Raw genomic sequence first — 27,403 nt, forward strand, 5'->3', positions numbered from 1 at the left:
TACTGTGTTTTCATAGCTATGTTCTCATGTAAATTTGTTTCAATAAAAATATACAATGCATGCCATCATCAGTTACTATGCAGAAGTCAAATAAAGCAATGACGGGGAATCCTATCAACTTTCTTGATGAATTCTTCAACAAAACAGCGTGGATTCATTCTTTCTTTATTAAAAATACATCCAGTAGCCACAGAACATATTTCAAAATGAATCAGTGCATTATACACTCCAAACTGTAACACAGTGACATCAGCAAAAGCAGTTTTTAGTAACCTGTTCCTGGTTTGCCTAGTTTTCCAAAAATAGATATCAACGCATAACGATTCAATGGAACACACCTGTCTATAAAGTGTGCATACTGTGTTTTCATAGCTATGTTCTCATGTAAATTTGTTTCAATAACAATACACAATGCATGCCATCATCAGTTATTATGCAGAAGTCAAATAAAGCAATGACGGGGAATCCTATCAACTTTCTTGATGAATTCTTCAACAAAACAGCGTGGATTCATTCTTTCTTTATTAAAAATACATCCAGCAGCCACAGAGCATATTTCAAAATGAATCAGTGCATTATACACTCAAACTGTAACACAGTGACATCAGCAAAAGCAGTTTTAGTAACCTGTTCCTGGTTTGCCTTTTCCAAAATAGATATCAACGCATAACGATTCAATGGAACACACCTGTCTATAAAGTGTGCATACTGTGTTGTCATAGCTATGTTTTCATGTAAATTTGTTTCAATAACAATACACAATGCATGCCATCATCATTTACTATGCAGAAGTCAAATAAAGCAATGACGGGGAAAAGCACAGTTTTTTAATTTACTTGTTTTTTGAAGTTAAGCTTATAGCCATGAAATGTGCATGTAGAAATGATCAAAAAAGTTTTTGAATGGGTATATGAAAGTGGATGACGAGATGCTAAGAATACAATAACCAAAGATTTATGGGTGTTGTACTGACGTAATCATGTAAATAAATGATAAAATTTGTTTAAACAACAATACACATGCCAGTGCTACCGTTATTAATGCAAAGTCAAAATAGCTTTCCGTTAAAGTACATTCAACCTTCAGAGTACTCAGAGACGTGATCATTTGAAGTAAACTTTCTTATTTGTATTGAAGAATGAATATGTGGATGTACTTGGGGATATTGTGGTACTTTGTAATGATGTTAAAGTGTATTGATGCAAACAGACTGAAAACCGCAACATTATCAAATGTTCTAAAAGTAAAAATGACGTATTGGGAAATGCAGGTAAATTTAAAGCATTTTTCCAAAAAGAATAAATACTTTTTTATTTTTTGATTAGGAGAGTTGGCAAAGTTGAAAATTACCAAAAATTTGGCTTTGCATACAAACGGATGTTGATTCAATCATTTAAGTAATAATTTAATGGAAATAACTCGACATTTTATCATTTTCGGTCAATAATAGAGAAAAAATTACTAGTTCACCAAATTTTATATGTAAATTGCAATACTAGATCGTACATAAATCATTTTAAAGATTTTGCACGAGATATTTTTCGATTCAAGTATATACGTAGTGTTATATGCTTAAAATACTTTCATTCTCAACTTTGAAATATCTTAGCTTTTTTCTAAAACCAATTTAATTGAAGATCAAAGACAACTTTCTGCAATATTAAAAAATTGATCCCATGTGAATATGCTCTTCAATATGATGTTGTTTGTGTTAAAATTAAGTGAAGGCAATAATAACCAACCGTTCGGTTTACGCCCAACAATTCTTCGTACAGCATAGTAACATTCCACGAATTAGAACACGTCAACTTGAATAATAATTAACTATATTATGCTATCAATGCAGTTCTCCCTAATTAATTAACTAATTTGTGCTATATAAGATAGGTTTCCACCTCAAAATGAAAACAACATTTACATATACAAACAAGATTGTGAAAGTGCAAAGTTGTTTTTTTTTACTTTAATTTTTGAAAGCACTTTAATCATCAGTGTTTATGGGTGTATAATAAACATGGATCACTGAGTTTCTGAATAAGTACGCAAGTAGATCACCAGAGTTTCTCAATACAATAAAGACGTGGGTGTTTAGATTGATGATTCGAGAACATCCACCGCGTAAAATACGTTTTACCAAACACAACTTCAGCTTACCACAGGAATGCGTAAACTACGTCGAGGTCGGGTATCTAGGTCATCAAATTGTTTAACTTTATGTTGTACATACCGAATGATCAAATTATTTAGGTAGGTTGAACCGTTCCGGTAGATGTCAAAACATTATAAGAGAGCGAAATAAAGGATATTTTATGACACAAGCAGTGGCGTAGCTAGCGAAATACATTTGGTCGGGCTAACGAGGCGCCACCATGGTTGGCGCTGAGCGAGAAAATTTTCCGAATTTAGACTCCCTAGAACGTCGGAAACGGCTATCTTAGAAAGCAAATGCGTGATATTTATGCATGAAATAGAACCATTTTGGTTAATTTAAATTGCCGAAGGATCTTATAGTAAAGCAGAGAAACAGTTCAAAAATAGTTGCAGATATGTGATTTATTTTCTCAACACCACATACATAAATAGATACCTAGGAAGTTTATAATTTATGATTTTCCGTATAAAACAGTGCTCGATGCCCGAGAGCAGAGCGTAAATATTGATAAGAAGAAGAAAATACACAAAAACTACAATTTCATCCCGACAAGCCTGTTTCGTGATTGCTCACTCTTCAGGGGATTTAATGATTCATTAAATCCCTGAAAAATCCTGTAAATTATCGAGATGAATGTATTTTCTTCTTCTTATCAATAAATAGAATATGTGCATCTTGTAAAGAAACTTTGACAAAGAACCGAAAAGGCTCAGATTTGTCATCAACAACTATTAAAAGTTGTGATGCCGTTCATTGTCTTGCTGAAATGACAATCATCATTGGCTGCATTAAAAAGTTCCTGGAAAAATTCTCACATGGCATGGACGTAAGACATCATCAGCTTGCTATCAGCCATATATGAATACCTATTTGTATAAGAAAGACAGTCTTCGTGGTTTTTCAATGAACTTCTTTGCTACCTCATCATGCAATGTGTTGGCGTCTTCTTTCTCTGACAGTATGTCTTTGTGAATGAAAATCCTGCAAAGAGAACTAAAACGTCCTTGGCTCATAGTATTTCTATGATAATTTTTTACCCTCTTCAAACAAGAAAATGACCTCTCAACTGAAGCACTTCTAATTGACAAAACCCCATTTATCTTAAACAGTTTTACAACTTCTGGAATACTAGATTGAAGATGGAACTGAAAAATATATTTCAATAGTTCATCGCATGAATCACGGTGAAAGTCTTTATCTCTGTAAATAAAACAAAGTTGGCTAATTAGCATTGGTATGTCAAACATATCACCATAAACCTCCTTTAGAAGATTTATCTTTTCTAAAGGCACTTCACCTTTCCACATTTTAAACACCCTAGGGTTAAAAAAAATCTAAAACGCTCCATATCCTGAAATCGCTCAGTCAGCATAGTCACAGTTGTGTCAAGAATTTCAAAATACATTTGTTTGTAATTATGCCGTTGGTCATACCTGGTTACTGGTGGTCCCACTTTCTCAACAGCCAGGTCACACTGACAATATTCTGTATCATTTCTCAGAGAAGCAACAAAGGCCTTGAATCTCTCAACCCTACTCACTCCATAATGAAAGTCAGTGTCCTTGTCTTGCAAGATAGAATAAAGTATGGATGACTGCTCAAGAATTCTCTGGAAAACAAATACCAAGAAACAAAACCAGAAGCCATTAAGGTAGCCAAGTAAACCAGTAACCTTACTTAATGTTTCATCATCCCAACCTATTGGATTATCAGTAAGATTTTCAAATATGTCTATCAGTTTCTCATAGTTAGAATGCAAGACATTGATGACATGAGCCCTATAATACCATCTTGTGTCACCAGGACTAGGAAACTCAAGCCTATGGGATGATAGTAAAGCTTTTCTTTTGGGGGAATTGCTAGTAAAGGTGCAGAAAGCACTAATATTAACAAAGAAAATCTTAACAGGTGAAATGGAGGATGCAGCTCGACATGATACTAGATTTAGTCTATGGGCAGCACAGTGAACAAATTGAGCATAAGGATAATCCTGCTGAATTTGAGCTTGAACACCATTGAGATGACAAGACATAACAGATGCACCATCATAAGTCTGTCCAATAAATTTCTCTTTATTATTTATTACTTAACTTACCCTTAACCACTGATGATATAGCAGTTGCAGTCCTATCACAACTAACATCAACAAACCCAAGCTATCTTTCAATGACACTTTCTCCTTTGTCCATTCGAACAATTACACTCAATTTTCTTTGGTAGAAACATCAGTTGCCTCATCAACCTGTATACTCAAGAAAGTGCAGCAATCTATTTCCTTTAAAATCTCACCCTCTATTATCTTATCAAGACAATCAATCAAATTCTGAATATCAGGAGAGACTCCAGTAAACTGCACTCCCCCAGCAAGGTGGGTTTCAGCAAGCCTGCCATGTAATCGCTTTCAAAACAGAATCCATCTTGGCAAAACTTTCAAGTAGCTCTATAATTTCCTCTATTCATGCTGCCACTAGATTCATCATGCCCCTAAATGCAAGCTCTTGCCTAGACAAGTATAAAACAGCTTCTGTTATGGTTTCAACATTTCCCTATTTTGCCTTACCTTCTCGTTATGACGCTGAATCTCCTCACGTCTAGCTTGTGACATGAGACAGTCGACACGAGGCTGAAAACCGTAGGTCTTCCAGGTCTTGTAAGCACCCATGTGCGATTTTGCCTTCTCATGCTTCTTACAATCGGATAGGAAATTCTTCATGTTTTGAATCCCGTCTGCGTCCATGAAGATGACGATCCAGGGCAAAACAAAGACAAGGCCAACAGAACAATGCATTTTTTGAGCTACCACAAAGCCAATCTTTCTTCAGTACCAACTTTCCTGAAAGCTTCTATTGCCTGTAGTCGCTTGTAAATTTGGAATTGGCCGCTGCTTTACGAGTATATTTTGCTCGCTTGATTGTCGAAAAATAAAATGGTTTCTTTTGTAGTTGACTTATTATATCGATTTCATTAGCCGAAGCCATTGTAATGTAAATTATCACGATTTCCGAACGTATATTTCGAAGCTCAAAATTCAAGTCACGCTTTTGAAAATGAGCCCGACTAGTTATTGTTAAAAAGCGCTTTTGAGTTTGCTCGGTTGCTGTCAACCAATCAGATTGCAGATAATCCCACTATAGATTTTTGTGTAATGCCTGGCACTAGAAATGCACTTGTCATTGTTGCTAAGTAACGTTTAAAAATATGATAATTTTGCAAAAAACGACGCAATTTGACAAATATTACACTAATAGACTGTGGATTATTCCAAAGAGTCGCGGAATATAAAATTTTCGCAAATCCAATTTTAAATAAAACAAATTTTTCATTTTGAGAAAATATTTGGTCGGGCTGGACCGACCAGCCAACCATAGCTACGCCACTGGACACAAGTAAAGCCCAAAGCAAATTTGGCTAGGTGAAAACATTCGTATGAATGAAATTTATTCCGTGAAAGAAGTTGCGAGATAAGTAAATGATAGCTTTAACTGTATTTTGTCAAATCAGCCAAATAAACAAAATGCGCAAATTTAGCTTCCTTACTCCGTGTTTTGTTTTTTCATATAACTTGTGCAATATGTCCGTTCAATTATAGTAAAACGGAAAACGATTGACACCCGCGCGAAGCAAACATTTATTCTAAACATTTTCTTCTTTGATGACACAGTACTTGTCAAAATATTGATATTGATAGTTAGAGGGCATGCTTATTAAAGATTGAAGCACATGTCAGCCTCAGTCATCCTCAGACAGGCAAAAGAATATTTAGACCTTTAAGTAGAACTGAGGTACATGGGAACATGTACAAGATGGATTGATAAATAACAATTTTAAACACTGAAGAGCTGCAATTAGCATATTAACTGTCATTACTTGGCATAGCAATGACCAAATAAAAGAATATGCATACAGATAGCTAATAAACAAATTTTTTATAAGTAAACACATGCTTTCAAGGATATTAGTGTTAATATTCTGCAAACTAAGGGGAATTTATTAAAAAACTCACTAATTCATGTTTATCTGGAATTGTACGAGAAGCTATACCATTATTTTCTAATAAGATACTTCGAAGTTGAAATATTTCGCAAAATGCCGCTTACTTCTCTCTCTTCTAAAACTCTCTTCTATAGCTTCGGGAAAGCCTTGTTGCAGGGCACAACTTTTGTAATACACCAAAAAATACCGTACTTGCTGTTGTGTATTCTTTGAATTGCTCAGTAATTCTTGAATTTCACACAGTGCAATCGTGGAAGTCTTGTGGTCGCCATGTTTCTTCTTTATTTAAAAGGAATTTTATTTGACTCATTGTTTGGCTCTCACTGCTTTATACAAAGTAACGTACAATTCACTGCAATTGCACTTTTTTGCTTTACAGTACAATCAACCAATCACAGTCTTTACAGATTTTTAGTTTTAAATAGTTTTTACAGATTTCTTGACGCTGATCATACAGATTCCAAATAGTTGCAACCCTTGATCATTTTTTTCGCATGGGGAAAATACTGGCCACTATAACTGTTTTAAACTCGTTCGAGTTCTCAAGTATTTTAGAAGACAGAGTGGTGAAATAGTTCAGACTCTTGCGAGTACAAAATTCAGAATATCAGATTCCGAAACTTTAGTTGAATAAGTTATAATTAGCTCGTTGGTAATTTTTTCACTTTCATTGAGGCTGAAAAGATTTTTATTAATTTTTTAATGATAATTTAGTCACTTTGGTTTGCTTATGTTTATGGCACCATTCATGCAATCTTATTTCTTTAAACAAATGACGCTTCTTTTTTTACATTTTCGTAGAGTTTCTTTGATAAATCAACTTTTGTTCGTGTTGACGAGCCTAATGTGAATGGGAAATACTACGCGAATAGACTGGCAAACATTTTGAGGCAAAGATTTCAGGGAAACATTCAAGCCGTTCAAAAGATTAAAGAAACTGTTGAAAAATCCTACGAATACAACAATGTCACATCATCACCCACAGTGTTGTACAGTTGAGGGAACTACAACTGACCACAGGTTCAAGACAAAGATAATTAATGGTCAGTTTGCGAAATCCGTGCAAAATATACTTATAAAGGTGCAAAACATTTTTCAAAAAGCTTGGAAAGAACCATGAAAAATAATTTGGAAAATAATCCTGACTTACGATGGCAATATTTTGGATCACAAGAAGGAATTTTATCGATTTATCCTTCAAGTAACTTTTCATCTTGTGATAGCTACGACAACCGTCTTCGTCCTTGGTACATTAAAGGTATTGCTCCCAAAGCAAAAGATATCGTTATTGTTGTGGATAAAAGTGAATCCATGGCAATGGTCAGCGGAGGAAAAACATTGATAAGTATTGCTCAGTCTGCTGTGGATACTGTACTAGATGCATTAAATCCTCAAGATCGAGTGAGAAAGAAATGCTTGCTAAATAAATAATTTTCTTAATCCTATTCTTCAACGTTTTTTTGTTGCAGGTTGGTTTAGTAACATTCAATAGTAAAGTAGAAACTCCACCGGGCGAAAAAAGCTCTAGTACATGTTATAAAAACGAGCTTGCAACTGCTGTTGGAGTTAATTTGAAATACCTGAAAAAGTATATGAGAAATATAAAAACAGAAGGTAAATAATTATTTATGTATATTAAATTTTTATCGTTAGCCATAATTTAAAGGTATCTTGACTGAATTGACTGTGCTTAAATGCTTTTAAGGTCCCAGCGTTTATGGAAATGCTATTCGTAAAGCGTTTTCTTTATTGAAAACAAATTCCACTGGAAGTGGAAACGAGAACGCAAGAAAGAAAGTGATTTTATTTTCACCGACGGACAACCAACGGATATTAATGAAAATTTACGGCCTTACTCACGGAAGAGAAAAATATCTTAAGAATGTAACCTCAAAGGATGTTGTCATCTTTGCTTATGGAATAGGATCAGGAAATTTTAGTCTTTTGAAGAAAATTGCCGAAGGCACAGAAGCTGAAGGAACAAAGGTTGATTATTTCTTAACAACTACAAATCTAGTTACAGAAAGTCGTATTAATTAGAATTGGTAGTATTAATTAGACAACTTCTAAAGTCTTAATAAAATATTTGTTGTTTTTAGGGAAGATTTACAGAAATAACTCAAGAAAATTTAGATGAGTTACGATTGGTCTTTGCATCTTTTTACAATTTCTTTGCAAGAACGACAAAATACGCTTCTTATTACATAACAAGCCCTCACTTTGATGCTTCAGGTTTAGGTAATACATTCTGTTCTCCTTTTTTGTAGTTTCTTGTTGTTCAAATAAGGAAGCTAATTTTCAGTTTTTTAAACAGCTTGATGGTTATCAGGCTTTAATAGCTAAAATATGCGAAGGATTTTTGCTGTGATATCAATGACAAAATGAAATATACAATTTACTTTCTGTATTAAAGCATTCATATAATATTTTAGATTGCCAATGAACTGTCTTTCATCTTCTCTAGGTGAGATGGTGACCATACTCGCCCCATGTTTTACAAAGAAAGTAATTGGAGTTGTGGGCACAGATGTCGTGTTTGAAGATTTAATTTCTGACGTACAGTTATTTTATATCGGACAGTATTCTTATGCGTTTTGATTGAGAGCAGCACTGGAAACACTCTACCATCCAAATATGCCCAGAACTACTGCTGTCAATGACGATATAGTTCTGCTTCATATTACAGCTTTAGAGCAGGAAGATGAGTTTAACGATTTTGTCTTGCCGTCAATGATGAGGTATCAAGTTTTATAATATATAATTGCGATAGGCTGGGCTTGAAACAATAGTTTTAACACAATTTTTTTCAAAGATGGCGAGCTTGTTTTGACAGGGTTTTTATTAAAAAGCATTGAGCATTGACCAGTGATCTTATTCATGATTAGATTGTTTTCCTCCACTAGCAATAAAATAAATATATCACATGCAGTTCTCGCAAGCATAAACTACAAATGCATGCGAGACAGAGTTGTAAGTTTTCCTAGTTTTCTTCGGAAAGAAGAAAGAAAGGCAAATTGTAAAAATGAAATGGTCAATCTCGAAAAACTGAAGCATGCAAAATTTTTCTGAGGTCTGTGCCCATATATTAATATGTTTTGAAGAAAAATTCTTCATATAATAGTGGACAATAATGAAAAATTTTCAAGAGTTTTGCCACAATAGTATTTAGCAATTATAACTTAATTCGGGACTATGCATGGTCTAAGTTTAGAAAGAACTAAAAACAATACAAACGTTTTGAGGCTACTCATCTCTCTCCATTGTTGGATCACCGTAAGACCAGGTTATTTCTTAAAATTTTAGACTTGCTTTTAGACCTTAATGTTTCGTTTGCTTTGCTCAGGAGAAAGAAGGAAGTAGAAACTTTATCAGTAGAAGATATTCAAAGATTGGTAGTGGAGGTGTAAAGAGCTTTTGATAAATTCAACATATCATTGGCAGGCAATTCAAGGAACGTCTTTGAGCTTCTGTGTAGTTCTTGCCAACAATGAAATACAGAGTAGGCTAGACGCTCTTTCAACTGGTAAGATTTAAATAAGTTTTAATGATTACTTTTAACCAACTTGAGTATGTACATGCTTTGACTGATGTCGTCAAAATATCTGGCATTTACCAAATGAAAGAGATAAGTTGTTAATTGTTTTCAATGATACATTGAAGCACTTTTTTCTCGATTAGATTTCACTATTTCCACCCTTTCGCCCATTTCTGGTCGAACTCAGTTGGTCAAAATCAAAGGTCGTACTTTTACGTGATGACCAACGTGATTTTTTATTATTGTAAACAACGTACTATCTCAAGCAACGTGAAGAAACAGCTTATTTTTACAATCACATAATACACTTTTAACCAATGAAACAGCAGGAGAAAAATTTTACAATTGATACATAATAATGTACATACGTACTTTGAATGTTTTTTTAAGCCATTTGAAAAACTGGCTTCATTAAGTTTATGAAATTTACAGCTTAATTGAGGCCTTTGAGGAAAAATATATAGAAATCACATGTGTCTCACAGGGTTAATTCATATGATCATATCTAGTGATGGTTTATGTGTGATTACATGTGTTTTACATGTGGATATTCGTGCCACATGGCGTTCACTTGTATAACGTGCAAATTACATGTTTTCTACACTGGTTCACTTGTATAACGTGCAAATCACATGTTTTCTACACTGGTTCACTTGTATAACGTGCAAATCACATGTTTTCTACTCTGGTTCACTTGTGTAACGTGCAAATCACATGTTTTCTACACTGGTTTACTTGTATAACGTGCAAATAACATGTTTTCTACATGTTCACGTGTAACGAAATCACATGTTTTCTACACTGGTTTACTTGTATAACGTGCAAATAACATGTTTTCTACACTGGATTACTTGTGTAACGTGCAAAACACATGTTTTCTACACTGGTTCACTTGTGTTAACGTGCAAATCACATGTTTTCTACAATGGTTCACTTGTATAACGTGCGAATCACATGACATTCACAATTTGATTTTAGTTTCCAAAAAAAATTCGTTTGTCTATCATCTTGAAGTCAACTCACCCAAAGGAAACAATGACTTTAAAATATGTTCTCTATATGGTATTAAAGGCACAACAGGTGATTTTATACAAACAAAAAACTCTTCATATCTTACTTTCTCATTTATGGAAACAAATTTGGTGATTACATATTATTTCTTCACATTTTAGAAAGAGGAACTATGAAGTTTTCTCCAAAATGCTTTGCTAGGCCCCATGATTATATATCTCTTAAAGAAACAGATAAAACAATTAAAGGATTTAAGAATTACATTATAAATGGTCGACCTAATATTGAACCAAAATTTGTGAATGGAGTTCGAAGAATGGCTCTTGCTGCATTAGAAACTGAGAGCATTTGGGACAGGAATAAATCAAGATTCAAACGTTACACATCGTTTCTAACGTTTGCTTCAACCAATGGGGTGATATATACTAAACCAGGTGTTGCTATTAATAAGCGCTATAATCCTACAACACTTTCGTGGTATGTATATGTTATAATCAACAAATTTTTTTTGTAGTGAAAGTAGTGGCATTAATGCGATTTTATGGGGAGGCAAAAGATACTTTCTCCTTAAGCTTTCTGATTTCATGGCAGTGACGTGCTGGTTACCAGGCTCCTAAAAATTTTCTAGACCCTAAAAATTTTCCGACCCAAAGATAATTATTTTGCAGCTATTTCCCGTAGAAGTTAATTTTACTTTTATTACATGTTTGAAGGCTTTAACATTCGTGTTTATTGACTGAGTTTTACATGAATTGATTACACATAAAATATATATAGATCAAATGCTAAAATATTACAAATTCGTCAGCTGCATGTGATGATAGCCTACATAGGAAAAAGTTGAGACACCGAAGTAAAATTGCCAAGCGTCCGACATTTCTGTTCAAAAGCCAGCAAATATAGAGCATTAAATGGGAAAAACAAATTCACAAAAATTTCATCGCCGACGTGCCGGCAAACTTGAAAAAAGTTGAAGTTAATCATTTTCTAAAATTTAAATTTTCAGGTTTCAAAATGCTCTAAATAGCAAAGGAAAGCTGACAATAACCACTCCGTATCTTGACTCTTTCGGTGCTGGTCTTATTGTGGGTGTTTCTCATACTCTTTATGAAGGGAAGTCTAACCAACAACATGACGTCAGTGATAACGTAATCGCTGTGTTAGACGCCAGTTTTGATATGTTTAAATTTTACAGGTTGGAATACATGTAATGATTTTACAATAATCAGAATGTCAACTATCCTAACATTTTTGCTCTTCCTGGCATTTAGACTTCTTGTAGAAACATATCCTGAATGCGAGAAAAGATACAGATGCTTCCTGATGGATGAAAGCGGGTTTTTATTAATCCACAATGACTTTATCAAATTGGAGTCAGTGTTGGATTTGAAAAAATTGGCGCAAAACGTTGGCAGTACTCATATCACACAGGCAGAGCAATCAGTTGCTGCAGATATGATTAAGAGAAAACTTATGTATCGAAAGAAATGTAAAAACTTCAAAGACATAACCAATAAAAATTTCTATGTAGTAAACATAACCACTGATGCTTATGTTGATACAGAACAATGTCCAAAATATCAAATTGGTCGGGTGAATGGTACAGCAGTTTATCTCGGTAAGATATGAATAATCATACACCTGCGTCCTACTGATGTATACAAGTGTACTTATCCCGAGGGAAGTCATGTATATGAACGACTTATCCTGAATGAAAATTATGAAACGATGTAAGAATGACTTATCCTTACTGAAGCAATGTCTGAAATCTAGTCCATTAAATTTTCCCTAGGCATCATCTATACTTGTCGTCAAACCAGTGGTGCGTGTTATTGTCCAGATGGTATCTACAACAGAAAAGTGAATGAAAAATGTTTATGTCCATTCAAATCATCCCTACGTTACAATTATTGCGAAAACTATTTTCCAAAAAGCAGGTATGAAAAGAGCAAATTACTGTTTTATTGATAAAAGAACCGAATGTTGACGTAGTGCTGCACTGGAGATCCCACAAGGCTTTAAAGCCCTGGTATAACCACGTTCATGTGAATACCGCCATGTGAATACCGTGAATAAAGCGAACTCATAATTTCAATATTTTTGATGTGCAAAATACGTCATGACTGCCATGTCAGACGATTTTAACAAAGCATTAGTTTGCAATCCAAGTGTCATCCAACATGACAAAAGCTCCATTCTTCTCTCACTCCCAAGGGAATAGTTGCACACTACCTTTATTTGATGCCATGCACTAGCACAAGATAGAAAATCTGTCCAGGCTTACACAGCAATAAAAACAATACTTGAATGATAGCAGGACTGCTCCAGTGTTGCCTGATGAAAATTTATAATATTCATGCTCGCTTGCGTCAAAAGTTCACAAAAGTGGCAAAAAGTTCATATTACATCTAATTTTTAAAATCGGAAGTTAACGGATTAACTCGGGAATTTTCGGAGAACCTCGGAAATTTTCTCAACCTCCTGAAGATTTTCTTTTCATTGAACTATGATTTATCTATACGTTCTTTATGAAAATGATGATAATACAAAAATGCATAATATTTAGAAAAGTTCACAAAAAGTTCACAAACTTTTAATGTTCATGAAATGTTTATGAAGAGAGGAAAAAGTTCATAAATCTGTGAACTTTGTTCACGATCTGGCAACACTGGACTGCTCTCATAACTATTTTTGAATGTATTTAGGGGCTGATTACATAAGCCCAGCAAAACGTTGAATGATTTTTAAAATTTAATACTCATCATCAGATAAATTTTCTTAAGCAATTTCAAAATACTCTGATTTAATTACTACGCAAAACATTTAAAATTACAACAACCAATATTGCCTAGTTTGAGAATTACAACAGGAATAACTTGTGGCGCTTAACAAAAGTAACGGATTCAGCGTTAAGGCAACTATTAACGTTCGTTAATTTATATCATAGAGATCCTTTGTGTCCGGTTTCTCCTCCCTTACTTTCCAATCTTGGGAATTCTCTCGATCCTCCTAAAGATTTGCATAACTGTTATAATGAAAGTTGTGTGCGAAGGACTGCTGAGGAATCCTGTTATGGCTTAAGATCATGTACTTGGTGTGTTTATAACAACGAAACGTCGACATCTTTGAAAACTCCATATTGCACAAATTCTGAGAAATGTTATGGTGGCGTCCAAGGTTTGAACAGTTTTTCAAGACTTTAAAATATGGAATGTGTCTTTTATTAAATGATTATTTATGTTAAGGAAACAAAAGATCTATTCTCTACTCAAGAAATGAAGGTACGTGTATCGTATAAGTTCACTTTTCAATTACTATTATATTTATTGCAAGTATATTATTAGTAACATCTAAGACACACGCGAGACGGTTTTTGAGAAACGAGAATCTGCTTTCAAGCACGAGCACGAAGTGCGAATGTTTCCAAGCGATTTCGAGCTCTTACCAAACTTTTATTTCAACAGGTATGCATGGACTATTCTATTATCCTTATCATTATATGCGAACAATGTCAGACCAGCTTTTTCGTGTTTTCTTTTCGTTTTGCCCTTTTGCTTAACTGATTTTTGCACTATATTTTTGCACAACCAAATTCGAAAAGAATCATTTGCTAAATGACCATCAAAATTTCATTTTGAAACTAGGGGTGGTTAGAGGGTGTTGATGGATTGGACGTTGGGTTAAAGTCTACAAGTCTGTATTACTGGATTTAACTATAGTATTTATATAAAGGTTCTAATGAATAAGTATGCATTTTAAATCATGTTCGACAAGTTTTACCACAAAAACCTCAATCGTCCTCAGCTAGAATGTATCGAAATCGAAGCTCTTCCTTATATTTTCTTAAAATTTTTGTAACATTTACTTCACCAATGTCAACCAAAAGCACAAGAACAACAAGAACTATTCAGACCACACAATATAGACATAATTCAACAGGTATATGAATGACCAATATCTTCATCAAATTTTTTTCGTGTACTCACTCTAACAATTAAAGATGTTGAACAATGCATGGAATCGGTCTTAGATTGAAGATTGCTTTATTGTCTTTTCAATTGGAAGATGGTCAGGGATGATAGCATTTTTTGTACTCTTATTTTTTCAATTTTCTTTAATTTTGCACATTATCAGTTTTCTAAGAGCAAGTTGCAAAACTAAACTAAAAGCATCACTTTTGCGTAATGATCATCGAAAAAGAATTTCTGCAAACCTGATTTATTGCAACGTGCAGGTCTTGCGAAAAAGTTGAATTTTACCAAACAGTCAATATGTTAGCGACGTAATTTTTTCAAACTTTTTTAGCATCTACTGTTTTTTTTCACTGAAAATCAACACAACTAAAACAACAACTACACAAACCATGCCTTATGAATACAATTCAACAGGTTTGAATACAAACCTTAAATATACCCACCAACGTTTCCTTATGTACTAACTATTGTGAAAATGTCTTACAGTTGATTTCTTCATCACATAATAACATGAGTTAAGTTACCTCAGGTTCCTGTTTGAACGAGACTATCGGTACAGAGGAAGCATACGGAATATTTAGATGGCCAAACGGTCTTGTTAGAAACACGAGTTATAAGATTTCTTGTCCTTATAATTCCAAATCATACGCAACCCGTAAATGTCGGCAGACTAATGAAACCAGAACAGGAGGTGCTTGGGGTCCTATTGACGTTGGAAGATGTGAATTCAAGAGTCGCAGAAGTAAAAATTTATTTATTTTAACACAGGTATGTACATAATGCAGTAAAACTAATGACAGAAACATTAGTAAGAGAAAATTTTTAAGAACCCGTAATTTATATTTTCTAAATTTATACGACAGTAAAGTACGCCACGCCTAAAATTTCAGTCAACATAAAATAAAAATTCCCCAAGGCTGTCTCCTCAAATATTCATTAAAATAATACATACTTGAAGTACAGCGATGATTAAGTGACTTTTATAGAATGTTTTTCTCATAAACTATTGCGTGTTCGGAATATAGACTGATGTGAATTCAAGTAATATTGTGGAGGTAAGTCGAAAATTATCAAAACTGGTGAAACAAGGACGAACATTGACAGCAGGTGACATTGGTTTGATAGCAACTGTTTTGGAAAAAATTGTTGTGGTCAGGAAGAAATTTAATGAGGTTTGCGTAGTCATTGAATAATGAATCATAAAGATGAGATATAAATATTAAATACGTTGTTTTTTATAGATTTTCGAAGATATTTTTACGACAATTGATAACATCCTTGATGCAAGCTCAGAAAACATTTTTGAAAGTCAACAAAAAACCAACTCGTCGTCAAGGTACTTGTTTTATAACATTACAGCTAAGCTATATTACTTTTTTTGGTTTCAGCCATTTAACAAATTTTATTCAGTGAAAAACTTTATACTTTATGATTTTTGCAGAATACTTGATGTTTTGAACAATTTAGCTGAAAGCATACAATTCGAAGAAACAATTTAACAAGAGTGAAAAAACTACGCGATTGATCTACAGATTGTACATCCACAAAATTTTAATGGATTGTCATTCTCTGGTACAGTAAAACAATCTCAAAAGCTTACCGTTAATGCGAAATAACATCGCACTTAATCTTAGTGTGAGAATTCCACCAGATACAACAGCCTCGTTGAGCATACCAAAAAGTTTATTTGAGGAATCCACAATCAGTAATAATAATATGAATAATCGGACAGCCATTTTTGCATTTTACAAAGAAACAAAGTTTTTTACGACCTCAATATTTCAAGAAAGAAGTCTATTTGGGCGTTTAAATAGTTTGGTAATAGCAGGAAGTATTAAAGGTTTGACTATCAGAAATTTAGAGACACCAGTAGAAATTGCCTTGAAAGAAATTGAACCTGGAAACACGACCAGTGCCAAATGCTCATTTTGGGATTTTAAACTGAGCAATTGGTCTCAAGAAGGTTGCAGTTTTATAAGAACTCTAGAAGATGGTAGAATACTTTGCAGTTGTGATCATCTTACAAGTTTCGCAATGTTAATGGTAAGATATATGTTCATCATTATTGAATTCAAGACCATTCATATTATGAATCTATTGTTCATTGTTCTTTGTATGTGTATAAGTTATAAGTTTTAATAGAATTATCTTTTTAATCTCAACAATAATCATTGATAAATATAACAAAAATTATAACGACAAAAATTTGTGAAACGTTCCAGCTTAAGGAAATTTATTATATATAAACACAAATAATTCATATTAAAACAAAGGAAGAGCAACTACACAAAATATTGCAGACAAACTAAACGCAGTAGCTACGTTGCATAAATATAACAATAACAATAACAATGACAATAACAATGACAATAACAATGACAATAACCATAACAATAACAATGACAATAACAAATAACAATAACAATATAAATCACAATAACTGCAACAAGCTTTATTGATAACCAGACGCTCCATGCAGAAGAAATGGTGTTTTGTAATTTCTGTGAATCTTTCATTAAAAAGCATATTTACCCTGAGAAGACACATGACCTGGCTCTTTCCATCGTAAGTTACATTGGATGCGCACTTTCGTTGATAAGATCGATTCTTACAATAATATTGGTTCTCATGTTCAGGTAATTTTAATTGACACAAAAGTGTGTTTTCACCTTCTATCAGTTAAAGCCACAGCTTTTTCATATTTTATATTAATCTTTTTAATATTCTCTTTTTAGAAAACTGCCTAATCGTGAACGCAACCATATCGTGGTAAATTTCTGCATCGCCTTAACGTTAACGTTAATTGTGTTTTTGGCTGCAGTAGAGAGATCAAAGACAGCATCATTTGTTGCTTGTAGAGTGGCTGCAATAGCACTTCACTACTTTCTGTTGGCAGCATTATTTTGGATGGCCGTTGATGCATTCGTTAAAGTATTTCCTATTTCCAACCCTTCCAGCTTTATGAAGGGATGTTACATTTTTGCTTGGGGTGAGAATACATCAATATTACCGAGTGTTTCTTACATGTATTTCGTACGCTAGTACATTTAACGTATTTCTAACATAACGACATTATTAAATGATAATAATCTAAAATTAAATATAGTTGAAGAAATATTGATTTCAATAAACAATTCATTGAGTTCTTAACAGTTGTAGTCCTAACAGAACCGTCGTTCTTAAAAAAAAATTTACTCTCATATTAAGGTCCGTTTGCACTTCTAAAAATTTTCAATGGAACATATAATTTTCCAGGTTACAAATGCTTCACTTGACTAAATACACTAAGTTGAAAAATTTCTACTTCGTTAAACAATAAAATTTTTCATTTGTTGCTTGTAGAGTGGCTGCAATAGCACTTCACTACTTTCTGTTGGCAGCATTATTTTGGATGACCGTTGAAGCATATATTATGTATTTGGCACTCGTTAAACTATTTCGTATTTCTGACCTCCCCTCCTGCTTCATAAAGAGGTGTTTCATTTTTGCTTGGGGTGAGATATTGAGTACGCCATATGACTGAGTGCTTCTATATGCATTTAGTACGTTCTATCCTTTCAAGATATTTCTAATAAGTTTGCAGTATTAAGTGATCATATAAATAAAACAGAAGCTAGGACTAGGAGATATAGATGTCAATTAAAAATGCAGTGATACGAAATAGTTGCATCTCTATCTCCGTAGCTATTTTCTTAATTTTCTTTCATATTTTATGAAATGTTTAGGTTGTCCTTTAGCGATTGTCATAATAACCGTCGCAACTTCATTGGATCAATATGGCGACAACACATTGTAAGTGTTCATTTGGAAGTCATTCGTTTAACGGGTCATTAATAAATGAATAAAATGAGATAAAACTTTTGGGAGAATAGCTCAGTCTATATAAATCCACTGAAAAAGTACCTAAAATAAGTTTTGGTGATAAGACTAAGTTTTATTTTTGATAGAAATGCGTAAACGGTATGTGTTGTTTTCAATTATTCCAGTTTTGAAGGAATAAAAGCATGATATATATTCCCAATGAACTCCACTCCCTCTGCGCCTACTCTACACAAAAGGCTCTTTCAGTCTTCATTACTCAAAACAAAGTTCAATTTAAAAATTAGGAAGGTCTGTATGTTCTCATCTGATATATCTGTCAAATCATTTCTTCATTTTTTTACAAATAGTTGTCGACTGAAAGGTGTTCCATTCATCATTGGCTTTTTCACTCTAACCGTTATCATCATCTTTTTTCATCTTGTCGCATTCTTATGCATCATCAGATCTTTATGTAATGGTAGTGACGTGACCTCCGATCAAAAAACCTCCGATCAAAAAACCTCCGATCAAAAAACCTCCGATAAAAACCTCCGATCAAAACCTCCGATCAAAAAACCTCCGATAAAAAAACCTCCGATCAAAAAACCTCCGATAAAAAAACCTCCGCTCTTCAAGCTATCGCTAACATGGTACTTTTTGTTCTCACATGGATTTTTGGAATTCTTGCTACAGGTGATGCAAAGCGTGTGTTTCAATATCTCTTTGCCATATTTAATACCCTGCAAGCATTCTTTGGGTTTTTATTTTTTATTCTTGATTCTAAAACGCGAAATCAATCTACACAAAAACATACAAAGGAAAAGGCAAATCGTAAAGAACACAGGGTTGAAGCGACGAACACAGGAAATAATTTCAATAACATAGAGAATCAAGAAGAGCAACCAATGACGTCTTCAATGTAACACGTCACAGTGTCAAGCACAGCGGATGCAACTACTACCGTACAACGATTGAAAAATAATTTCTCGTGAACGTACATACATGTAATATTTCAGTACTGCATTGTAGTGTAAATCACTATGAACATTCTGACATTACAATAAAAGTCAGGATAAGTGAGATTTATAGAATTAGAAATTAGATTTTAGATGTTTAAATTGTCCATAGAGCGCCATGGCATGTTTTTAAAGTAATTTATAACAAGCTTTTAGTAGGTTGTTGTTGATTATGATATTTAAAAACTTTACTTCTGATGAGTTCTATGTTTCAAACACAAAAACTGAAAACTAATTGAATCTGCAAATTTATCAGGATTTGCAGTGTCGGTAAAATAATTGTTCAGTTGATGATTGAAATTCGCGCAAAAATGTCTTGAAATGGAACAGCGTTTTCAATTTGTGATGAATGAATATCTCTGTTAATAATGATAAACACCATAAACTGACGCAACACAAAAAAAAGTATCCTAAACAAAAACATAATAAAATATGTCAATGTACATAATAACGCCACAAGGGAACACTGGATTGTTGGATTACATTTTCAACTGTATGTAATGTAGTGTATATCACGAAAGAAAGGTTATTTTAAAAACCAAGATCGTTAACCCTTCATGCCATTAATTATTTCAACAAAATTAATACAAAAATAATGGTAGTAAAGATTCAATTTCGAAAGTCATACTGATAACAAATTAATATACCACACGCACTAAACAAATCCAGGGACGCCGGAACTGGGGGGGGGCAAGGGGGGCAACGGCCCCCCTTGCCTTTTCTGGAGGTGGGCAGGGGGGGCAAAAGTGCCCTACAGGTTGAAAGTTTATTGTTTTTAATCCAAGATAAAGACTACTTAACCGTTGTGGTATATTGCATTCTTTTTAGCTTAGCAATAAAATTGTCGTAACTATATTAGTTTTCCTTTAATATTTGGCTTTGGAAGCTATGGGCTTTGATGGGGCTTCAGCAATGAAATCCCTCGCAAGAAAGCTCAAGGAAGATATTGCACCAAACGCAATTTATGTTCATTGTTTCAGTCACTGCAATGAACTTATTATACAGGATGCAGCTAAGCAATCTAATTTATTGTCTACATCACTGGATTTATGCCAATCCCTGTATGCAATCGTAGGTGCCCATCCAAAACGTATTTTATTTTTCGAAGAAATACAGGCAGATTTTAGAAACGAAACAGGAACAAACGATTACAAAGTTCTACGACTCCAAAGTCTTTCTACAACGAGATGGACAACAAGAGTAAAGGCTGCTGACGTCATCTTCGAGAAATCGGCTGAACTACATGCAACCCTTGAAAAATTGCAGGAAGATCCTAGCATTTCGGCAGACACAAAAGCAAAGATTAGAGGAATATTAAGGCGACAACTGTCTTCCTTAATCGTCATCTTTAATTTAAACGCGACAAGAAAGCTATTGGCTTTACTCGAGAAGCTTTCTAAAGAGCTCCAAGCGGTTGATATTTCAGCTGAGTACGCTCTATTTTCAATAAGACATGTCCTGCAACGTCTTCATGAGATGAGAAGCGAAGAAGAGTTTGAGCGTACACTTGATGACGCTAAGAAAGTTTTTCGTGTTATGATGTCGTTTCCACTGGAATTTAGTGAAAATTTTGGCACTGGCACTAGACTAAGAAAAGTTCCAAGATGGATGAATAATGAAGAAGTGTTAATAACAGAAAGCCTTCACGTCACAGATGCCTCAGTTTACAACAGTGTGAATATAACACCAATGCGAAGCTCGTACTACCAAGCCATTGATGCAATCATCTCAGGTCTAGGATCGCGATTTGAAGAAGACGATCTTTTCCAGATCAAATATATCGAGAAACTGTTACTTAACTCTTTGAAAAAAAGAGGAGTATCTTTAGATGGATTAAGCAATTCTTTGATTGATAAAGATGCTCTAAGAAAGCAGCTTGATGATCTTCCCATCATTCTTGGGCTTTACAACGCGGATCAGAAGAAAAAAATAACAGAAGTCACGCGTATTTCAACAATAGCAGAGATACTGAATGCCATGCCGTCAGCAAAGAAAAGGTGCTCAGAGATCCACAAACTAATTATACTATACTACATAGTGCCACTCTCATCTGCCTCGTGCGAACGCACATTCAGCGTAATGCGTCGTCTCAAAACATGGCTGCGGTCAAACACTGAAGGAAATCATCTAAATGATATTATGTTCTCCAACATTCAGAAGCAACACATGGATATGGTGGAAATAGACGTAATTGCCAAAGAGTTTTCACAGAGAAATGAAAGAAGAATTAAATATTTTGGAAAATACAATACATGACAAATTGTGATTTAGTGACGTTACATCGTTTGATAGTTATATTATCGTTAATATTTATCGACCAACACTGCAGACATGTGCTTCAGTACAGTGTATTGCATGTAGCACATCTCTTTGCTGTTTATCAATATAAGATTATTTTTAGTATATTTCACTAATGTGCCCTTCCACAAAGGCTTGCCCCTCCTGCCCTTTTGCCGTTCCGGCGTCCCTGAACAAATCTCACCGTCATGAATATATCTTGTGCGTAATTGTCAGTGTCAGAGTCCCAAAGACATCGACATGCAACTCTTTAAAAAAACATTGACAGTAATGAATTAAAATCAAACTTGAATGTACTGGCTGGAACAAGACAACAAAATAATTTTTTAAGCTATTTAAAACTTGAATTTTTTAAACGTTAAAACTGCAAAACGGTTTAGTCAATGTTGAACAAATCAAATCATATTCAATGTAACTCACTCACTCAATGTAACAGTTTTCAACTCACTTAACTCCTTCTCCTTTCTGTTCACCAATTACAACTTGAACTAATATCTTGTATCTGTCAAGCTTGAGATCTTGAAAAGTTTTTATACACAATACTTGAGTTGATTGTGAATCAGATAATAAGATAAAGTTCATCAGATAAAGCAACCACTCTACCAATCAGTAGTATAGACAACCAGCCCACACATACACTATAAGCTAAATAGAATACAGTCACAATTTCGACAAAATTCTGAAGGAAAATGTGTCTTTCAAAACATACAGTTACAGTTTCTTCTTATCGCTGGTGACAATTGTAGTGCTTCCCACAAGGATAATGACTTACAATAAACAAATGCCAGCAAATATTCAAAATTCTCTACGTCTATTATTCAAACGGCTCAAGATTGAAATGAATCGTCAGATCAAAGTTTTAGTTTCTCTCACTCATAAATGCCTGTGAGTTCTAACAGGAGCTGTGCTGCAAATCAAACTTTCCACACTATCCTTAACGTCAACCACGACAGAAAGCAATCAGCAAAACAATAAGAAAACGACTACAAGTGGCCAAAAAGAAAGAGCGCAGCTTCTAAACCATAGTTTTGTCCAACAAGAAAGGGGACTAAATTTTTAAGTGCAAAAATTTCAAAATTACAGCATGGAAAATTGGAAAATAGTTTTCACCTTTTACCTACAAATTGAAGTTAGAAGTTTGAAGCATGGTGGTGGAAACATCGAAGTTCAGAGACAGAATAGCCGGGGGGGGTTTCCCATTGGTTTTTCATGTTTTAAACTTAAGTTAAAACGACGTCAAGGTTTTGCAAACGATGAAAGTAAATCTTAAAAAAATAACCATATTATTCTCCAAAGATATGCTTTATCATTAAGCAAAGATTATGTGAGAGGAAAATTTACTTTCTTACCTGTAACTTAAAAATCCTAAACTCAGCAACTCATGCAAAACTTAAAGAAAAAGAAAATCATGGTGGATTGAAGCTTATGGAACTTCCACCTGAAAAGTTAATTTACTGGCAATTGAAGAGTGGTGGAATGAATAATAACAGGAAAAAAAATAAAACATGAAGTAACAAGTAAGAAAAAACTATTGCATGAATTTCTATATGTTACAACAATATTGAACAATTTACACTTTAGTGTCTTGTTTCATTCATGCCAAAATCAGTGCAAACTATTTTAAAAGCAAAGAATGACACAACACAAACTGAAATTCATCTTTTAAACATTGTTGTGATAGAGTATTGACATATTTCAAAAACACAAAACATGCATTCCATACTATGTGGACTTGTTTCTTTGCGCTTATTATACAAAGCTTATCATGCAAATGTTTTGTGCTCACTCTCTTTAAAAAGCAATAGATTTATAAAATGACATATTCTTTGCGAAGGACTTAAACTAGTGGGCCAGCTAAAAAACTGATAGCAATCACATATATTATCTAAGATACCAACCTTTTATTTTTCCTTTTATCATTTCGGATAATTTTTTTGACCATAAGGTACATTCATCGCTATTGTATTGTTTTCCAGCCAGTTCCTCGTGCAAAACATTATGAATTAGAGATTTTACGGTAGCTGGACGAAATCTGTCACATGTGGAAGAACAAATGAAATGTACTCAGGTACAAACATATTTCAATTTGATTTTTGTTTCAAAGGGAAGTAAATGATACTGTTTCACATTATTTTAAATTACAAAAATAAAGATTATGTTTAACAACAGAACAGTATAACTGCACAAATGCCAATCTTAACTTGGTACTTTGTAAAAGTTCATTTCAACTAAACTATCCTTTCCTATGAAGTAAGAACTTGTCTTAATGCTTCAAACGTCTAAATATCACACATTTTACCTTAAGCTAATCTAAATCTTCATCAAATTTGGTGAAAGTTTTATGGTTGATATAGTCAGAACTAAACCTTTTAGTTCAGTAAAGATTACTTGATTAGAGGAATTGCAGTACTTACTTATCTTTGAAATTTGGACGAATTTTATAGGTATTTTCGACCTCTTTGGACATTTTAAAGGATATTTTTGTTTTGGATGCTTTCTGTTTTATTTATAAGATATTTATGCTGTCGCCATATTGCTTTGTTTGCCACGCGTTTCCATAGAAACTAAAACTGCAAAGTCGGGAATAAAAATAACGATGATAACGATATCTTATCTTATAATTTTACGAATTTTTAACCGAGTGCAAGATTTGTACGGGAAAGTTTTACGGCAAACTTACCCAAAGAATTCGAAAAATTGAAGTTTTAGAGCGTAGTGACAGTGGCATATTCAGTGAATATTGAAAAGTTTTTCATTTTTGATCAAATTTCGTTCACATTATGTATATGAAATTGTACTCGTTTCCAGCCGCATCTTTGGTGGACACTGGATCGCATTTCTCACTGCTTTCTCGGGCATCTTATGCTTATAAGTTTTATATCAGCTTATAGTTTTTTGTGTCTTTTTTAATTACTTATTACTGTTCTATCATGAAGAACGATTATATGAAACAAAAGCCTTTCCTTGTTTTTCGTTTTACCATACTTTTCTTCAAAATTTTCAATTTGTGCTCAAACAGCACACGGTGGTGTCCTAATAAAATAGTTGTTGTTGGGTCAATTACGATGCTCTGCTCGATGGACTTTTCCACTTGTGCCGCCCAAGAGCAATTTGCGTCGGCCGCCTCTCATACTGAGCCAATTATTAAAATTTTATGCAATTCAAAAATGAGTAGTTGCAAGTAATAATGACTTTGATATCAGAATCGTCTTTCCAACAAGCACTTTTGAAATGAATTGTAACAAAAAATAATCCATACTATAAACAATTGTAACACATATATAGGGATTAAAATGATTCATCTATCATTTCAATGTGTGTTCATCTTCCGTAATTGTAATACAAACAAGGCTACGATATCTTAAAAGTTGAAATAACAACATTAAATGATGCTAGCAAAAGTTATTTGCGCATTACTAAATTGCAAGTGAAACAAATATTTGAGCATGCGAGGAGTTAAACGAATGCTTAATTGGCATTTTAATATGAAATTTAAAAATGAAACAACCCTAATATACTGCGATTTGGGAGGTGAGCGTTCCTGTATAGGCATTGGCCAAACATAACTTTATTAGATTGATAATACATCATACTAGACGATGTAATGAATCTTTATATGGCTGTAAAAACATGTAGACATGGCATATGTGCTCTGGTAATATCTGATACAAAGAAAAAACTTGTGCAAACCTGAAGATTTGTCTTATTGCAATTATTAAATTTTGATATGTAGTTATATTATAATTATTGATTGTAATGGCGTATGTCGAAATTATGCATGAAATAGTCAATGAAAGTGGGTTTACTGGATGCGATGCCTAGCAGTAAAACGTGCAATTATGGCAAACAAGTTCAAAAGAGAAATTGTACACCTGGTAAAGAAATGAATTGCATTCTTGAGAGTTTGCAAAGAAAACAGTGCTTTGAAAAAGCTTTCCCACGTTTGTTCTGTTTCATTTGAATTATGTATGAAATAACCAAACACTATTCTTCATAATTTATTGTTGACAACGCCACATAAAACATTACTATTGACAACAATATAAAACACAGCACTAATACCATATAAAATAAACTTATGACATTACTCTACAACATAACACTAATGACAACATTGTACAACATGTGTCCTACTCCCTCTGTGCCTACTCAACACAAAAAGGCTCTTTCTCAACTCAAAAAGAGTTCATTTTAAAATGTAGGAAAGTCTGTTGGTTATCATCTGACATATTTGGCAAATCATTTCTTCATTTTTTTTACAAATAGTTGTCGACTGAAAGGTGTTCCATTCATCATTGTTTTTTTCACTCCAACCGTTATCATCATCTTTGTTAATCTTGTCGCATTCTTATGCATCATCAGATCTTTATATAATTCTGGTAATAAGGTGACCTCTAATCAAAAGATCTCTGGTTTTACACAAGCTCGTCAAGGTATCGCTATCATGGTACTTCTTGGTCTCACATGGATTTTTGGAATTCTTGCAATAGATGATGCAAAGCGTGTGTTTCAATATCTCTTTGCCATATTTAATACTCTGCAAGGATTCTTTGTGTTTTTATTTTTTGTTTTTCTTCCTTCTGGAACGCAAAATCATTTACGTCAATTTATACGAAAACAGAAAAATCGCAACGAACAGAGGGTTGGAAAAACTTTCACAGAAAATAATGTCAATAACTTTTGGAACACCAATAAATCATCAACACCAAACACAGAAATTGAGAAACTCGATGTTCAAAGGATGGGTAATTCTTCACCAGAAAAAGCAAAAACTGACAAGCAACAGCAGCCAACGTTGCATTTTGATTGCTTCAATCACTCGTTTAGTGAAGGAAGAAAGATCTTTTACAAGCTTGAGATTTTACCATCAACTGCGTTGGTTTCGAGAAGAGTTTCTGATGATGTCTTCGTATCGGGCAAAGTAGATGTAACTACTTCTATACAATGATTGAAAACAGTTTGAAATCTCGTGAACGTATCTAACATTTTAGTGCTGCAAATGTGCGGTAGTCTAAACCACCATACATAACATAACAATTAGCATTACGCTAGTTAATGGGAATCTATAGAAAGTAGATTTTAGATGTTTGATCGGCACCTTTCAATAAAAGAGTAAAGATTTCTAGTTTTGGGCAATAACAATCAACATGTTGATTTATGTTAACTGAGTGCTTGTGTTTAGACCGTACGGAAGGTTTACAGTAATAATAACCTGACCAAAAAATGAAAGTTGATAATGATCAATTAAAGAACTTAATATGCTTGTCATTTTTAAGAAAATTTTTAACTTCAAATTCTCTTGGCAATTTTGCTTTTTGTTTTGTTCATCGTAACATCTTTGACATAAAACATAGCATTTTGGTTCAATTGTTTCGAGCTCGGGGAATATTCTTTTAGCGGCATGATTTACTTCTACGTAGAGCAAGATGACTTCAGACCACAGACCATGAGCGTGCGTACTTTATTTCAGTCATTTCTGTTCTCTCTCTATATATAATGGACTGAGGAGAAGACAATCACTGGAACTGTCAAACAAATTTTTGCGGAAATTTAAAGGAAATTGACACTAATTCTTCGTTCCGCTCGCAAAAACATTCACAGGAATTTCCTATTGAAAAACCTA

At 33.7% G+C, this 27,403-nt stretch overlaps 3 protein-coding genes across 4 annotated transcripts; 2 read left to right on the forward strand and 1 right to left on the reverse strand.

The window, feature by feature from the left end:
* The first annotated feature begins 1,241 nt into the window (after window positions 1-1,241).
* On the forward strand, window positions 1,242-16,164 carry LOC124447066 (VWFA and cache domain-containing protein 1-like). Its single transcript, XM_046997968.1, is given in 21 exon segments — window positions 1,242-1,270; window positions 6,947-7,546; window positions 7,615-7,759; window positions 7,851-8,131; window positions 8,245-8,383; window positions 8,610-8,736; window positions 9,049-9,115; window positions 9,489-9,552; window positions 9,555-9,668; window positions 10,659-10,760; window positions 10,853-11,168; window positions 11,698-11,886; window positions 11,963-12,309; window positions 12,484-12,628; window positions 13,639-13,868; window positions 13,937-13,972; window positions 14,550-14,630; window positions 15,020-15,079; window positions 15,186-15,433; window positions 15,691-15,837; window positions 15,907-16,164. Coding segments are annotated over 20 exon segments (3,381 nt in total). The 5' UTR covers window positions 1,242-1,270; window positions 6,947-7,261.
* Window positions 16,165-16,185: 21 nt separating this feature from the next.
* Window positions 16,186-19,673, forward strand: LOC124446859 (adhesion G-protein coupled receptor G2-like). Of its 2 annotated transcripts, XM_046997745.1 has the most exons (6): window positions 16,186-16,708; window positions 17,189-17,301; window positions 17,401-17,654; window positions 18,391-18,457; window positions 18,835-19,234; window positions 19,266-19,673. In XM_046997745.1, the coding sequence occupies exons 1-6, from the start codon at window positions 16,271-16,273 to the stop codon at window positions 19,299-19,301; spliced, it is 1,308 nt and encodes a 435-aa protein (XP_046853701.1). In that variant the 5' UTR covers window positions 16,186-16,270; the 3' UTR covers window positions 19,302-19,673. The 2 variants fall into 2 exon arrangements, with proteins under 2 accessions (XP_046853701.1, XP_046853699.1); XM_046997743.1 differs by having other exon boundaries at window positions 16,187-16,708; window positions 18,835-19,673.
* On the reverse strand, window positions 19,449-24,439 carry LOC124446861 (dynein light chain Tctex-type protein 2B-like). Its single transcript, XM_046997747.1, has 5 exons — window positions 24,195-24,439; window positions 23,679-23,812; window positions 22,229-22,298; window positions 21,965-22,028; window positions 19,449-19,892 (listed from the first exon to the last, which is right to left on the reverse strand). The coding sequence occupies exons 1-5, from the start codon at window positions 24,245-24,247 to the stop codon at window positions 19,845-19,847; spliced, it is 369 nt and encodes a 122-aa protein (XP_046853703.1). The 5' UTR covers window positions 24,248-24,439; the 3' UTR covers window positions 19,449-19,844.
* Window positions 24,440-27,403: the final 2,964 nt, after the last annotated feature.

Source organism: Xenia sp. Carnegie-2017, unplaced genomic scaffold, assembly GCF_021976095.1.
Source record: "Xenia sp. Carnegie-2017 unplaced genomic scaffold, XeniaSp_v1 HiC_scaffold_22, whole genome shotgun sequence".
Taxonomy (NCBI): Eukaryota; Metazoa; Cnidaria; class Anthozoa; order Malacalcyonacea; family Xeniidae; genus Xenia; species Xenia sp. Carnegie-2017.

Excerpts from the sequence above, each read along its gene's own strand:
- LOC124446861 (XM_046997747.1), bottom strand. The coding sequence starts at position 24,247 with ATGTCCAAAGAGGTCGAAAATACCTATAAAATTCGTCCAAATTTCAAA. Across the intron at positions 23,813-24,194 it reads CGTCCAAATTTCAAAGATAA|ATTTCGTCCAGCTACCGTAA; the intron begins GTAAGTACTGCA and ends CACATGTGACAG. Across the intron at positions 19,893-21,964 it reads CACAAGATATATTCATGACG|GATACTTTTTTTTGTGTTGC; the intron begins GTGAGATTTGTT and ends GTTTTTGTTTAG.
- LOC124446859 (XM_046997743.1), top strand. The coding sequence starts at position 16,271 with ATGCGAAATAACATCGCACTTAATCTTAGTGTGAGAATTCCACCAGAT. Across the intron at positions 17,302-17,400 it reads ATATTGGTTCTCATGTTCAG|AAAACTGCCTAATCGTGAAC; the intron begins GTAATTTTAATT and ends TTCTCTTTTTAG. Across the intron at positions 18,458-18,834 it reads CAATATGGCGACAACACATT|TTGTCGACTGAAAGGTGTTC; the intron begins GTAAGTGTTCAT and ends TTTTACAAATAG.